General features: G+C 35.1%; 1 protein-coding gene across 3 annotated transcripts in view; it reads right to left on the bottom strand.

Moving 5' to 3' along the window:
• The window catches only part of ZEB2 (zinc finger E-box binding homeobox 2), a 155,756-nt gene that overhangs the window by 38,279 nt on the left and 102,477 nt on the right, over positions 1–15,000 (bottom strand). Inside the window, exons 3-4 of one of the 3 annotated variants that reach the window (XM_006834561.1) lie at positions 14,896–15,000; positions 9,773–9,844 (exon numbers count right to left, since the gene is read on the bottom strand). The exon at positions 14,896–15,000 is cut by the window's right edge and continues 153 nt beyond it. In XM_006834561.1, the coding sequence (XP_006834624.1) occupies positions 9,773–9,844; positions 14,896–15,000 (177 nt within the window). The remainder of the gene's footprint in view (positions 1–9,772; positions 9,845–14,895) is intronic. The other 2 variants (XM_006834562.1, XM_006834563.1) reach the window with 2 other exon arrangements.

Genomic DNA, 15,000 nt, shown 5'->3' with positions numbered 1-15,000 from the left:
GAGAGTGAATAACTGACAGTAGAAGAACTGATACATTTGAATTACGGTGTTGGAGAAGAACACTGAAAGTACTATGGACTGACAAAAGAACAAACAAACTTGTGTTGGAAAAAGTACAACCAGAATGCTCCTCGGAAGCCAGGATGAGCAGACTTTGCCTCTCATACTTCAGACATATTATCAGGGTGGACACCACGGAGAAGGATATCATGTTTGGTAAAGTGTGGATCAGAGGAAAAGAAGAAGACCCCCAATGGGATGGACTGGCACAGTGGCAGCAGCAATGAGGTCAAACATAGCAACGGTTGTGAGGTTGGCACTGGACTGGGTAGTGTTTCCTTCTATTGTTCACAGGGTTGCTATGAGTCAGTACCGGCTCGATGGCACCTAACAGCAACAATACATATACAGATATGGTGATGTAGGATTAGCACTGGGTTGCTATCCATAAGGTTGATTGTTTAAACCCACCAGTCACTCCTTGTAAGTACTATATAGGGTTGCTGTGAGTCAGAACTGACTCGGTGGCCCACAACAACCATATACACATACATACATACATTTATGGAGTCCAGCTATTGCGCTGTAGGCTAAGTACTGGACCAAAAGGTTGATTTGAACTTCCCAGTTGGCAGCTCAAACTCACCAGTTGCTCCTCAGAAAACCCATATAGGGTTGCTATGAGTCAGACTGACTCAAGGGCACTTACCAACAACATGGACATATATATGTATGTATGTATGTACATAAAATACTAAATTCTTCACATTTCACTCTTTTAATAAATGTCCCTGTGCTCTATGCATTTGTTTTATTTGTTTACTAGGTGGTATAGAACTGGATTTATAGGGAAAGAAAACATAAAGTTTCTTCAGATTCGCTACTCAAGATGCTTACTTTTATAATTTCCACTGAATATCCAACAAATCCAAATTCCTAATTTGGATTTTACTAATTCTTCATCAGCTTTAATAGGCATTCTACACAGAATAACTTTCTGAAGCACCTTGAAAAGATGAATTTTTATTAACAGATTTATTAATTTATTATTAACTAAATTTTTACCAATTTATTAGATATTTTATTATACAAAAAAAAAAAAATGTCTCCAGTTTAGCTTAGGTATAGAGAACAAAAAGAAATTTATTCACAGTTCATTTTGCTTTCCCATTTCACATATTGCTTGTTTATCCCCCCACGTGCTTAATGATATCCTCCTACATGCATTCCACTTTTTCAGAGTAAATGAAACTGTGTCAATCCTTGATAATATCCCATCCCTCACAGACCTTTCTAGCAGAGTCCCGTTCCTATTTCCATCTGTCTTGACACACAGAAAATGAAGGATGTCAACATGCTCTTTAACACACACTCTCATTTTCAAATCAGTGTTCTGTTTCATTAATTCACTCATTCATTTGTTTATTCACTGATTCAACAAATGACTTGTTTATCAACCATCAATGCTATATAAACCATTACACCTCTTGAGAGGGAATATGGAGAAGAGCAAAGTAATCTCAACCTTCAAAAAATCTTCAGTCTGCAACAGAATTTTTTGAAGTCTCAGTCGTCTATTTCATCATGTTTTGAGACACTACCTATATAGCTCAAGAACAAGTCCCATGACTTGATTTCTCTCAAACTGCCATTGTTATTATTTTCAGAGACATCATCACTCAAATGGAACTCCATACAGAATCTGTACTCACAATTCACTGACTTTCTTAAGTTCAACAATATGATGGTACCACCTTGGCACTGTACTTAACCTGGGACTATTCCATCTCTAAGAACCAGAATTTGAAAATTTCACTCTTTGGTTTCAATCTTCCATCTTTCCTCATAATTCAGTTCCTTGTTCCCCTGATACATGCATTTCATTTCGATAATCAAACCCTGATGATTCCTTTGATCCATTTAATCTGTCTCTCTTTCACTCACCACTTGGCTGAGCATGGAACTTGAAATAACTTCCATATTTGCTCCTTATTCTTGTATCATTCTTGCCTCCCCAAACTAAAATCCAGTCTCTACTACTAAAGTACCAAAGATGTCTAAAGATGCTTAAATAATTGTATAGCTATTTTTAGACTAAAGTATCAGAATGTGAATTTTTTACGATTATAACTGTATGCTTACTCTCAATCTTCACTCAATAGTCCAATCCTACTTCCACTTCTTTACTGGTAATTGATGTTGATGACCCTTTTTCTACTTACTTCAGAGTGCAACCAATATGATGTGAATTCACTGAAATACCTTAAATGCAACCAAAATCTGTCTATCACCATTCTACCTTCTTTGAATCTTACAGTTACAATATGTCCCTGCCCACTGCCAAAGCTACCATCTTAAGCTATCCACTTACAACTCATCTGCATGTTTCACCATTTTCCGCTTTTCTCTCTTTTACATACTGACATATTAAACAAACCTATGTCCTGAAGAAAACCTTTGCTCATATTTGCAGTACCTTTAAGACATCTCTATATTTTCCTGTATCCAATCTTTGGACTTTATATACTCTCTTAGAAATCCTCTGTAATACTGAACACTTTTCATCTGAGTTTACAAAGCTTGTTGCATTTCAAACAAAACACCTTAATCCATAAATTATTATAGATAATCATAATGTTGTTGTTGTTATATGACGTATAGTTGGTTCTGACTCATAGAGACCCTATACAGGGTTTCCAAGGCTGTAATTCTTTATGGGAGCAGAAAGCCTCATCTTTCTCACCCAAAACAGCTACTAGTTTTGAACTGCTAATGGTGAGATTAGCAGCCTGGTTCATAACCACTACACTACCAGATAATAATAATAGTAATAATAAAAATAGCAACTAGCATCAATTTAGCATTTATTATGATATACGTTTATACAAAATATTTTACATGCATTTCTCATGTATTTATTTTTTAAATTACCTTATTGAATATAAGTCCTTAATGACCAAGACTATTCTTTGCTCATTACGTCTTCCTTTATGTCTAGCAAAATGTCTTTATACTTAGTAAAATCACAAAAAATTACTATGGATTTTAATAGTTAATGAGACTATAATTATCAATTTGTAAAATGTACCTTGTCATTATGATTATTATCTTTCCTACTGGCACCACTTTAGATTTAGGCACCACTTAAGGACACAAACTATGTCTTATATATTTCTTTGAGTGTCCTTCTCAAGCATCTGCACAGAAGGAATACTCTTGACTGGAAGAATAAATGCAGGTAACTTAGTGATTGTTAACAAGTGAGAAACATTTTATTCATTGTTTATCTGATTGTTATTCAGGGTGGGAAGAAAAAAAAAGACATGATTCCAGATGCTAGTCAGTGATCAAATAAAGAAAAAATCCTTGCCAGCTTTTATCATTATACACACACTATAAATATTACTAAATTCTCCTGTTTTACAATTAACAAAGCATGCTAAATAGAGATGAAATTAAATAGAAAACTAAACTACTCCTTCTTAACCTTCACATTTTAACCTCAAATGCATCCCCAGAGCAGTGAGAAGAAATTTGTCCTTCAAGTTTTTCTGGATATCAAAAGAATCTAATTGGCAAACACATTCAAGATTGACTGGTTAGTCCTTCCATTACAAATGTGTTCAATCTTTTAGAGAAGACCCTAATTAGGAACCTATGTGAAGGGAGGAAACAGTTCAGAATACGTTTATTTCTTAATGAATAAAAGTAGCTTCAAGCTTATGTGCAGATGAGAAAAACAAAGCAAATGCAGAAAATCTCAACAAGACAAACTCATGAAAATCTCGGATGAACTTCTAGCACTTGTTAGGCATTGTACCAAGTACCAAATACTTTAAAAATGACATTATAATCCTTACAGTGAGATCTTGTGCATAGGGAACCATTACTTTACTGATGTAAAACTGAAGTCTTATCAGTTATATACTCAAGTTTACGTAACTGGTAATTGGCAGAACTAAAATTCAGTATCCGCTTGCTTGACTCTGGAATCTAGAGTATTCCAAGATACTGTTTGCCTCTCATGTGTAAGACCATTTATGTATTATTCTGGAAATATTGGAGCCTTGTTTAATGACTATACTTAGAATCTATATAGTTAGTCCTAGGACAATAATTTTCCTGCCTTTTTAAGATTAAGAACTGAGATCTAAATCAGTCTTGCCCAGTTTCTAGGTGCAAGTTGCTATTTCACCCACCTCCCCCCAGCAAAGAAAGCAAAGATGTAGGTGGTTATTAATAGTCATTTATAACTAGAGTACTAGATTGCCTGAGTAAATGTAACTTTCACACATTCAAAGAGGAAAACATCAGGGACCAATTTGGGTCTTGATATGCAGGTAGAACTGCATTAATGCTAATGGCCACATACACCTAATATAGATGATTGTTACTACTACTGTGTAGGCAAACTCATGTTTATGATGGGCCTAAGTTTTTCCATTGCTCTGATCTTCTTAGAAAAAAAATAAACAAAACCACTCTTAAAAGCATACAATTTTCTTTCTTGTTTTTAAACACTGAAATTGGTAAAATTATACAACGTGGAAATGTATTCATATAAATTAGGGGTTGCAATGCTCTATGTTGCTATAAGTCAATTTTGCTATCCATTTCACTAGAGGTTGTTGTTTCTCTCCCTTTAACAAGTTGATTTCAGAGACTTAAATCCTGGTTTTAGTCTCTGTAGAGACTGGATTGAAGCCTTGTTAGAGTGTTTCCAAAATCATGATTTCTTTTCTCAGAGTCCTTTATTCCCACCAAACACTTAATTCATTCATCTTACTATTTATGACTCCTGGTGTGGTGCTATAGGTTAAACACTGGACTGTGAACCACAAGGTCAGCAGTTCAAATCCACCAGCTACTCCTCTAAAATCCTACAAGGCGCCACTATGAGTCGGAACCTAGTTGATGATACTTAACAACAACAACAACAACAATGGAGTCCTGGTGTGGCGCTGTTGGATAAGCACTGAACTGCTAACCACAAAGTTGGTGTTTTAAACCCACCAGCCATTCCTCAGATACCCTAAACAGAGTCGATATGAGTCAGAACAGACTCAATGGCACTTAACAACAAATGTCTACCATGTGTATTTGCTGCTCTACTAGGCACTTTGACGCAAATCTCTATTTATAGTTCCTTTTCTAAAACAAATATTTTTGGGCACTTAGTAAGGTCAGTATACTCATTATTTATTTAATCACCTCAATAATTTTATAACTGAAGCATTCTTTTGTGCTCACAAAATTAACCAGGTGAAATAGGTACATTACAACATAAAGAGAAAATATGTCAACATGCTATAATTAGTGGTGTTCCATGAAGTTGGTTCCAACTCATAGTGACCCTGTGTAGGAATTCTTAAGCTGTAAACCTTTAGGGGTGCAGAAAGCCTCAGATTTACCCCCACAGAGTGGTTGGTGTGTTTGAACTGCTGAGTTTGCAGATAGCTGTCTAGTGCTTATCCAACCAGGGCTCCTAAGGGCTGTGGAATGTCAAAGAAGGATGAGATTGATGTGGGTTACGGTGTTTAAAATGACCATAATAAAGAAATGGGATGTCAGCTGGCCCTGAAGAACAGAAGGGTGCATAAAATCTGGAGATTGTAAGAGAGGAGGTCATGATTATAATTCAAGGGATAATAGGGTGAGATTCAGAGATTAGAATAAATGTGATTGTTTTTTAGTATCAGCAAGGGATTTTTGATCTGGCAGGAATGAAGTGCTGTTGGTATGAAATGGATGACACTTAAGACTGGACTGAAGAATGTGAATTTTGTCTCTTTGTTAATAAGGGACAATTAAGGGTTCTAAGAAGAGAATGTTTTGGCTTAAGGTTGGGGTAAGAAGCAGTAGCCCTATGGTTGGAAATTGCTAAGTATTTATTCTCTACAAAGGGCAGAGTTATAAATGGATGGCTACCAATAAATTCCTAATTACCAAGTCCCATGCATTTGGTAAGCATTCTTCTACAGTTGTAGCTATTTGAAGGTTTTGATTGAGTTGACCAGAGTCTCCTTTTTGAAACTATCTTTGCCTTCTTGACATTTACTTTTTTTTTTTTCTCCTTATAATTTTCTTTTCTTCAGGGAGTTTGATTTTTTGCCCTACCCACCAGGAACTCTGACTTCAACTTTCCATTTGTTTCAATAAATAGCTTCTCAATTGCAAATCTCCTTTTATTAGGATATTAAATTCCATCTTAATTATATATTTGCAAGAGTGTCAAATCACTATGTCCAACTTTGGCATCTTGGTTTCAATTCCTCATTTTCAATGGTCATTCATATATATAAGAGGGCTTCAAAAAGTTAGTGGAAAAATGGAAGTAAAAGATAATGGAATTTTTCCAGGAACTTTTTAAAGTCCCCTCGTATTGTCGAGTCTTATATGAAAATCTTTATGTCTCAAGTCCAGCTCAATGTCTTCTCCTCGGAACAGAATCCTCCTGTATATCTAGACATAGCAAGTATGACCATATTCTGTTGTTGTTAAGTTGCCGTCAAGTTGACCCTAACTCATGGTGACCCTGTGTGTTACAGAGGAAAATGGCTCCATAGGGTTTTCTTGACTGCAACCTTAACAAGCAGATTTTCAAGCCTTTTCTTCCAGAGTAACACTGGGTGAATTTGAACCACCAAGTTTTAAGTTAGCAGTCAATCACAAACCATTTGTTCCTCTTAGGGACCTTCTTGCCATATTGTGTTGCTGTGGTTGTGTGCTACCAAGTTGATTTTCAGCTCCTAGTGACCCCATGTGACTGAACAGAACTGTCCATAGGATTTTCTAGACTGTCATCTTTATGCTTTCGACTCCTGCAAAGATACACAGCCTTGGCAGCACTATCCAGGGTGACTAGGAGTTGGAACTGACTTGACGGCACTTAACAACAACAACAACCATTTTGATGCAAGCAGATTCTCAGGGCTTCCTCCTATGGAACCACTTTTTGGTTAAAACCACCAGCGCCTTTCAGTTGGTAGCCAAGTGCTTAACTGTTGTGCGCAAGGGTTCCATTGCTATATTCTAGATACCCACATAGATAATCATGTTGACTGAATTACTCACAGAATCAGTCGGTTATTAACAAGTCATGTAGGCAATTTCATCACCCTGGGTCAAGTTTTTAAATATTTTACACTTGGCTAACTACAATGACTTCCAGTTGGTCTCTTAGAATTTACTTTTTCTCTACAGAAATCATGGTAGTATAACATGACCCAAACTCTAGTTTGTTACTTTCTATTTTCTACCAGTTGGGTTTAAATTAAAGGCCGAGTTCTATTTCCCTGAATAGCTTTATAGGACCCTATGTTTCAGCCAAATCCTTTTACTCTCTATCCTCTGAACAGTTAGCATACTTTCATGCCTTGGCTCACACACTTCTTTTCTTCCAAAAAGTCCTTCTAAAATTCTACACCGTTCAAATTTGACTTCCTTCAGAAAATCGTATTTGAATACCCACTCCATAGGTTCTCTACCAATTTTTTAATTGCAAAGCATTATGGTTGCTGTCATTTTCCTTTTTGCATGTATCTTATTTTTACTCAATGTTTACTATTTTTTCTCATTCATTTTAGTCTCATCTTCCAAATTAAATAGTGACTATATCTTAGTCTTTCTGTGTGTATACATACACACAGAGTGACTGTATAGAAGATACTCTATGAATACATGTTGACTTATGAAAATGGGAGATCTTAAAGCCTTATGAAAAGTATATTGATTTTTAAATCTTTTGAATAGGGACAATTTTTATTAACCTCACTTTAGATGTTAGGTATATAAAATTGCTAGTAAATTGTTACTTTGTAGGGTGAATTTAACTTTGTGATACTTTAAATGTCTACAAAGGTAATAAAAAAATAGCTTTTATTTGTTTGAATTTAAATTTACATTTAGTTTTAAAAAAAGAACATGCAATAATTTCTGACCTTATTACACTACGTTGTCGTTGTTGTTTGCCATTGATCAGTTTTGACTCAGAGTGACCTTTCATAGGGTTTCTGAGGAGCAGCTAGTGAGTTTGAACCATTGACCTTGTGGTTATCAGTCCAGCGGTTATCCTACAGCACCACACCGAGACTCCACAATATAGAAAGTGTCTAATTCATGGTATCTTTTTATTATTGTATTTATATATAATCTTTTTTGGTATTCTATTTTTACATAATCATAGTATCACTGCAACATAAAATATTAAAGCTAGAAATGTTTTTAGCATACAACGAATTCAGTCTATTCATTTTTTTATTTTTTTCATTCATTCTGGTGTGGAAACTGAGTTGCAAAGGGAGTCAATAACTTGCTCAAAGTTACAGTTATTGAGTGAACTATCTAGAAATTAGGACTCTTATTTCTCAAATCTGTATCTTTTTATAACCACATGTTGTACAGTTTTATCTTTGTACCTTAAATTAAGTGACATTACTCAAGTGAAAGAAAAATTACAGTAGATTTAAAAATTATTTCTCTTATTTTTCCCCCAAGAAAATGAATGAGTGCCTTTTAAGTTATTTATAAGAACATTCAAAATAGAAGCACAGCGGGAGCAGTTTCTTATGATGTGTATCAATAAATGGGAGATATGAATATCATCTTAATTATTTACAGTTCTAAAATTTCATAAAACTGCAACTGTTTTCCTTGGTGAGTTAAGTGGAAATAGTCATTTTTTAAAAAAGATTATTTTATATTGGGCTTTATGCTAATATTTGTAATGATAGTATGGAAGATTACTTGAAACACCAAAAACAATTCGTTTCATCCAGGAAAAGAGGGGCAAACATAATGAGCTGACCTAAGTTTAAATTGTTGACATCACAAAACTGCCTTTCAGTTTTTGGGAAAAATTATTGAAAGTCACAACTGTCTGGAAACTCCATTTTATAGCAGGAGCAGAGCAAAACAAAATACCACGTAACTGCTTACCCACTGTAACTTTTTAGCAAAAAGATGTGATGAATTAAGAGATGTAAGGAATGGAGAAGACAAAACTTTTGTGAGGAATGTTCATTGGGTTCGCGTTTTGGAAAATACTTTAAAAATATATATATGTTGTTATTGTAGTTAAGTGCCGTTGAGTTGGTTCTGACTCCTAGTGACTCAGAATAGGTTTCCAAGGAGTGGCTGGTGAGTTTGAACCAGTGACCTTGTGGTTCAAACCAACTTTGTGGTCCTACACTTATCCAACAGCGCCATGTAGGGACTTCACATATGGCAACATGTAATTTGAATTCTCAATAACTGATATTAAATGATAACTAGATGAGGCATGTTGTTGTTAAGTGCCATTAAGTGGATTCCGACACATAGCGAATCTATATAGGGTTTCCAAGGAGTGGTTGGTAAGTTTGAACCACTCACCTTGTGGTTCAAACTGACCTTACAGTCCAATGCTTTATCCCACAGTGCCACACCAAGACTCCAGATGAGGCGTAGGCATATCATATTCGAAATTTTAAATTACTTATTTAGTCTTTAAACCAAAAATGATTACTACAACCTTGCCCAACCCAGGCTCTGAAAGTATCTGTTTTCACAATTCAGTATTCTTGACCATCAGAGGCAAATGGGGGTATATGAGTGAAAGATATATTTGCGGAATAAAATGCCAAAATGGAGAGAATCCTGTTTGGAAATAGAAGTCTGACTTCACTGTTAAGTCACAGGGTACAAACGGACAGGGCAGTATTTCTTTCTCTGATTCATGGGATGCACATGACCACAGGACAAATCTGATCTTAGTGTGATAAACTGAACTTACCTGTACCGTTGTTAACAGTGGTCTGGATTGTGGCTTCTGGCCCCATAGTGTCATAGTCTTCCTTCATTTCTTCTGTGGGGGAAAATTGTCTTTAGCATTTGAAAATTATAGAAAGGCTTACTATACTAAGCATGCCAACCACAGGAACAAGGAAGATTCTTTTAAAGGAAACAGAGAAAAGGCTTGTTGTAAACCTCTAAACAATAGCTTTGTTCAAGCAATTGAATGAATCCAATAGTGCAAGCTGCACAAGAACTTATTTACTTTAAGCATTACTGCAAGCTGTGAAAAACAGAGGTACTTATTTGGGGCAAACGAAGGGCTTTTCTTCTGGTGGCAGTTCCAGTGACAAACAGGGGGAAAGATATTATTTTTTTCAATAACAGTCAAAAGCAAGTAAATGTTTGTACTTATGAAGAGGCATGCTAGAGTATGCTTCTGGTAACTCTGCATGCTTAGGGGCAAGTTAGAATTTCTTATATTATTTTCATTCTTATCCCCACCCCCAGTGTAGCTATGATTGTTCTAATCTATGCAAGCATTTGTTTAAAAAAAAAACTAATACTACATAGCAAATTTTGGAATGCTCAGTTTATATAACAAGCATCACAGAGGTACTGAAAATGAATGTTCACTGTTTCCAAGTGATACCTTCCTTATTCCTTTCTCTACCATTCCATAAATACCTGTTCATTTTTATCATTTATACCCAAGTAGATAAGCATAGTGATTTTCTGAGGAAAAACATATAGCTATAACTATAGTTCAATGTTCTGATGAAGTTGAAAATATGTAACATTTGTAGATTAATAAATATGAAAATATCATTTTCAATCATTGCAATATTTTACAATGAGAGTTTTAAAAATAAGGAAATTCTTGAAATTTCTGTCTATCAAATTGTAGAGTATGTGATAATGCAGAGTAGGGCAGGACAATTAAAATCCTTAATTAAGTCAATGAAACATGAGATTTTTAATATTTATGTTTAAGGTAACATATGATTCAAGAGGCATATGTCAGTGGTAACAATTTGACTTAAAACGAACAAAACATTATCAGTAGGACTCTTTGAGTCCCCAAATTTATCCTGACAGTCTCTGTTTATCACATTGTAGTTGTAATTGGTAGAAGGACCATTTCTAGAAAATGTTACAACAAAATTGAAATACATATATTTTTCATAAAGCAGCATATCTATTTATGGTGCCAGAGCTGAAAAATCATGGACACTCTAAGTTAAAACACACAGGTATAAATATATGCTAATCTAATGCCACTCTGCATAATAGTCAGATCATTTGAATAATATTTGTTTAAACTGTACAGTAACTTTGATTTTATTCTCAGCCCTGGACTTCTGCCTTGTTTAAGGAATATTTCCACAGGGATATTCTGCATAAAACATGTAGTTAAATGTATAGTATTATCAATTGTAATAATTGATTGGTTGAAAGGTTCCTTCATCTGATATTTTTATCATTCTCTGCAAGGAATTAAATTAAGGTATTTCTGAGAAGTTTTGTAGTAGATACAAATATAGCTTTTGTGTCTTTCCTCCTCAGTCATCTCATGTGATTTCTGGTAGCCAAGAGTCACAAGAATCATAAGTTTTCCATCTGAGAGCACATCGAGTCACTGAGGGGAAAACAGCAGCTTTTTTTTTTTTTTTTTTTTTTTGCATAATAGTGGTAATGTTCAAGATTTCTGCTGTACTTCCTCATTGTCATTTTCTTATGAAAAAGTAAAGAGAAGTTATAGTTGTTTCTCAGATTAATAAATGCTGGGTATGCAAATGTATACTCAGTACTGTCTGTGTTCATTTCGTTAGTTGTGCTCCTCTGTTAGCAAAGGTTGCATAATAAAAGATCTTCCAGAGATACCAGTTGAGATGAGACGACTTTTATTTGCTTTAATTTTCTGAGCATCAATTTTTTTCTCTTTCTTATTTCAGTCTCAATGTATTAAGTTTTTTTTCAGGTATTTATTTGAACTCCTCTGCATACTCACTGCTGTCAAATCATTTTCTGACTCATAGCGAATGAATCTATAGGGCAGAGCAAGGTTGCCCTTTAGGGTTTCCAAGGCAATTTTTTTTTTTTTTTTTACAGAAGTAGACTGCCATAACCTTCTCCTGTAAAGAATCTAGTGGCTTTGAACTGCCTACCTTTTGGTTTGCAACTGATCGCTTCAACCAATGCACAACTAGGACACCTGAGTCCTATATATGCCTACTTAATTTTCAGAAGGGCCTACCCATGTGTAATTTAGGAATATCTCTCCTGAATTAGGCAGCCCTGGCTATCTTTCTGCCTCATGCCTAACCTTAAACATTTTCCAGGACACCTCTGACTCAGCATACTGTGTCTAAAACCACATAGTGTATTTATTTTTCAAACACTTGTAAAAGTTTTCGTTTTCCAGCCACCCTTGGGATGGAGGTTTGTAAAAATAAAGACCACTTTCTTCCTTGAGATGAAGAATCCTTGAATAAGCAGAAAGAGGCCAAGATGCAGGTGATTTATTTAAGTCTGTGTCAATGATAATGATGTCATCGTTTCCAGCACACTGTGTCCACCCCATTGTGGGACGAAAGAATGTCAAGGACAATTCCAAACAGAAAACTTTGATTGTACTGGAACCGGAAAGGCACAGTAAGAACTCCACTGCGCTCTTCAGTTCAAAACCTGCATCCTGCAGACAAACTACAGAAAGCATGGGAGAAAGAGCAACGGAGAGGGGGTTATCTCAGAGTAAAGCTATGTGCTGAGGTATGATGGTAGACAGCCAGGCACCAGGGATAAAACACTACTAAATAAAACAGCACCAGAATTAGAATGATTGTCTATATTGTGTGTTTTGAACAATAAATTAGAAAAATATTTTATCAGAAGAAAAATGTGTTATCTACGAGTCAGGATAAACAATGAGGAGCTTTTTAAGACCAATTTCTTTTCATTAGACATCAAGGCACCACATCAGAGCACTTTTAGAACAATAATAATAATAAAAAAAAGAACAATAAATCATTAGAACTAGACAGGTAATAGCTGGGTAACTTTCTTGGTCCAAATAGCCAAACAAGATTAGGGATTTACATTTTATTTAATTATTGTGACTCCAGAATGCTAGATTATTTACCATAAAGGTAAGAGCAAGGAGCAGCCTGGTCACTTGTATCCCAGGCAGTATTAACTACAGGTGATAACAGGGTCTGCAATCTATTCACATGGATAATTGTATATTGAAACATTTCAAATTGTGATGCATGACCACCACAAAAAGCTACCACAAAGTACCTGTTCACAAACTGCTGCAATGTGACATTGCCATTTTGGCTGCTGTTTTTCAACTGTTTATTTAATTTTTAAAAAAATTTAACTTTTTTATTTTTTAAAGAAGTTTGGAGCTGTACATTTGTTATATCATTATTAATTATTCCTTTAAGGGTGGAAATTCTAGTAATTGGTCCTTACCCTTGATTTCTAGATATTAAAATTTAAAGCATCAGAACATTCATTCTTATAGCCCTGCATATCTAGTTCATTAACAAATATGAATAGCTAACACCAGCTCATTTAAATAGTATGTCTTACATGAGTTCTCGCCACACTCTGTTTCTGTCACACTGCTCCCAAGAATCATTGGCTCTTATTATACATGTAAATGGCTATCATAAAAATAAAAATTTCATTTAAGATTGTTAATGACTTCTGCAGCAGTCAGACTTCCTTTAATGATCATCCTCTGCCCCTAATTAAACGTATTTATCTTTCAAGCATCTTTGGCTGAGTTCTCCCTCATAGTTGAAAATCTAAAACCTTAAGTCTTAATGGATATAACGATAAATGTTTATGTGTGGGATTGCTGAGATTCGAGAAACCTTCACCGAAAGCAAAATTGGAAACAGAAAGAGTACAAAACTTGGCACAGTATGTTAGGAAAACGGAAAACAAATACACTACACTCAAATTGCCATTCCTCTTTTTACTTTTTTCCCCTTCTCTTCACATTTAATTTTCTTTAGAAGTGGAAATGCTTTTTATTATCGTCTTTCCAGTATACCAGACAATTACTCTGCCTATGTTCGATGCTTTATAGTCTGCGATATCACAATAGCATACAGGTAGACTTGTGCTTACTTATTTCCCTTTCCACCCACTTTACCTATTTATAAAAATGCTATTGTTATTTATATTGTATAAATAACCAAGGTGGGGGTAAGTAATAATAGCTAACTTAGATCCTAGGAATAGAAATTAAGTAGACATGTAGGTGTAAATAGAGTGGTCTTCAAACCAAAAAAAAAAATTAAAAAAAAAATTTTTTTTTACAGGCTTCCTTACCAAGTAAAAATGTGCAGAGTGATTTACTGGAATACAACTAATTCTCTTATTTTGTTAGTCATTTCATTCCTTAGTGATGCTCCCTACCAAGTGAATTTTAGACTAAGAAATTGTCATTTACACAGTGGCATCTGAAGTTTTGTTTGAACATAATTTACCTTATTTTTATGATAGTTGGCCTAGAACCATTTTTACTTCCCTTGAGATGCCCACCAAAGAACAGGAATCATTATCAAGTACTTAGCTGTTAAATAATGAGAAAGCTACCTGACCAGGTAAAAGTGTGAAATCACATTCACACTTAACAAACAGGAATGATTAGATGGTTGAATTACAATAGGAGGTGTCAGACAGACAAGGAAACTACATTCAACTGACAGTTACTTTGGTTTGAAATGCCATATAATATTCACAATACATATTATTTGGGATTTTTTATGTTTACCTTGATTTTTCCATCATGGAAGTATAGATCTGGATCATGTCAGGCAATTTGCACATTATAAGTGTGGTACAAATACTTCATGTTATGTGCTTAAAACGTAGTTCATGTTCAACTTGCATCAAAACTGAAATATAATCCCTTCCTAAGATAAGATGTAAGTGCTGAAATGTGATAACACTATCACTTCATAATCTGTCACTAGCCTTGGTATCTCTATTCTGGGAGGGCGATGGAGAAAATGATTTTAATTATTTGATTGTGGAGGTTCCACTAGGTAGCAGAGATCAGTTTAAAATGGCACAGGAGAGGACCAAGGAGTTTTAGACACTTACCTGGACCATCTACAGAAGCTTGTAGAATCTCGTTGTTGTGCCAGGCATGTTCCATTCCCCCCTCCCTTAGCTCATCTTCTTCTTCCTCTCTTGGCAGCAGAACTT

The sequence above is a fragment of the Chrysochloris asiatica genome, unplaced genomic scaffold (assembly GCF_000296735.1).
Source record: "Chrysochloris asiatica unplaced genomic scaffold, ChrAsi1.0 scaffold00012, whole genome shotgun sequence".
In the NCBI taxonomy this organism is placed as follows: domain Eukaryota; kingdom Metazoa; phylum Chordata; class Mammalia; order Afrosoricida; family Chrysochloridae; genus Chrysochloris; species Chrysochloris asiatica.
This window is presented reverse-complemented; position numbering and strand designations above follow the sequence as displayed.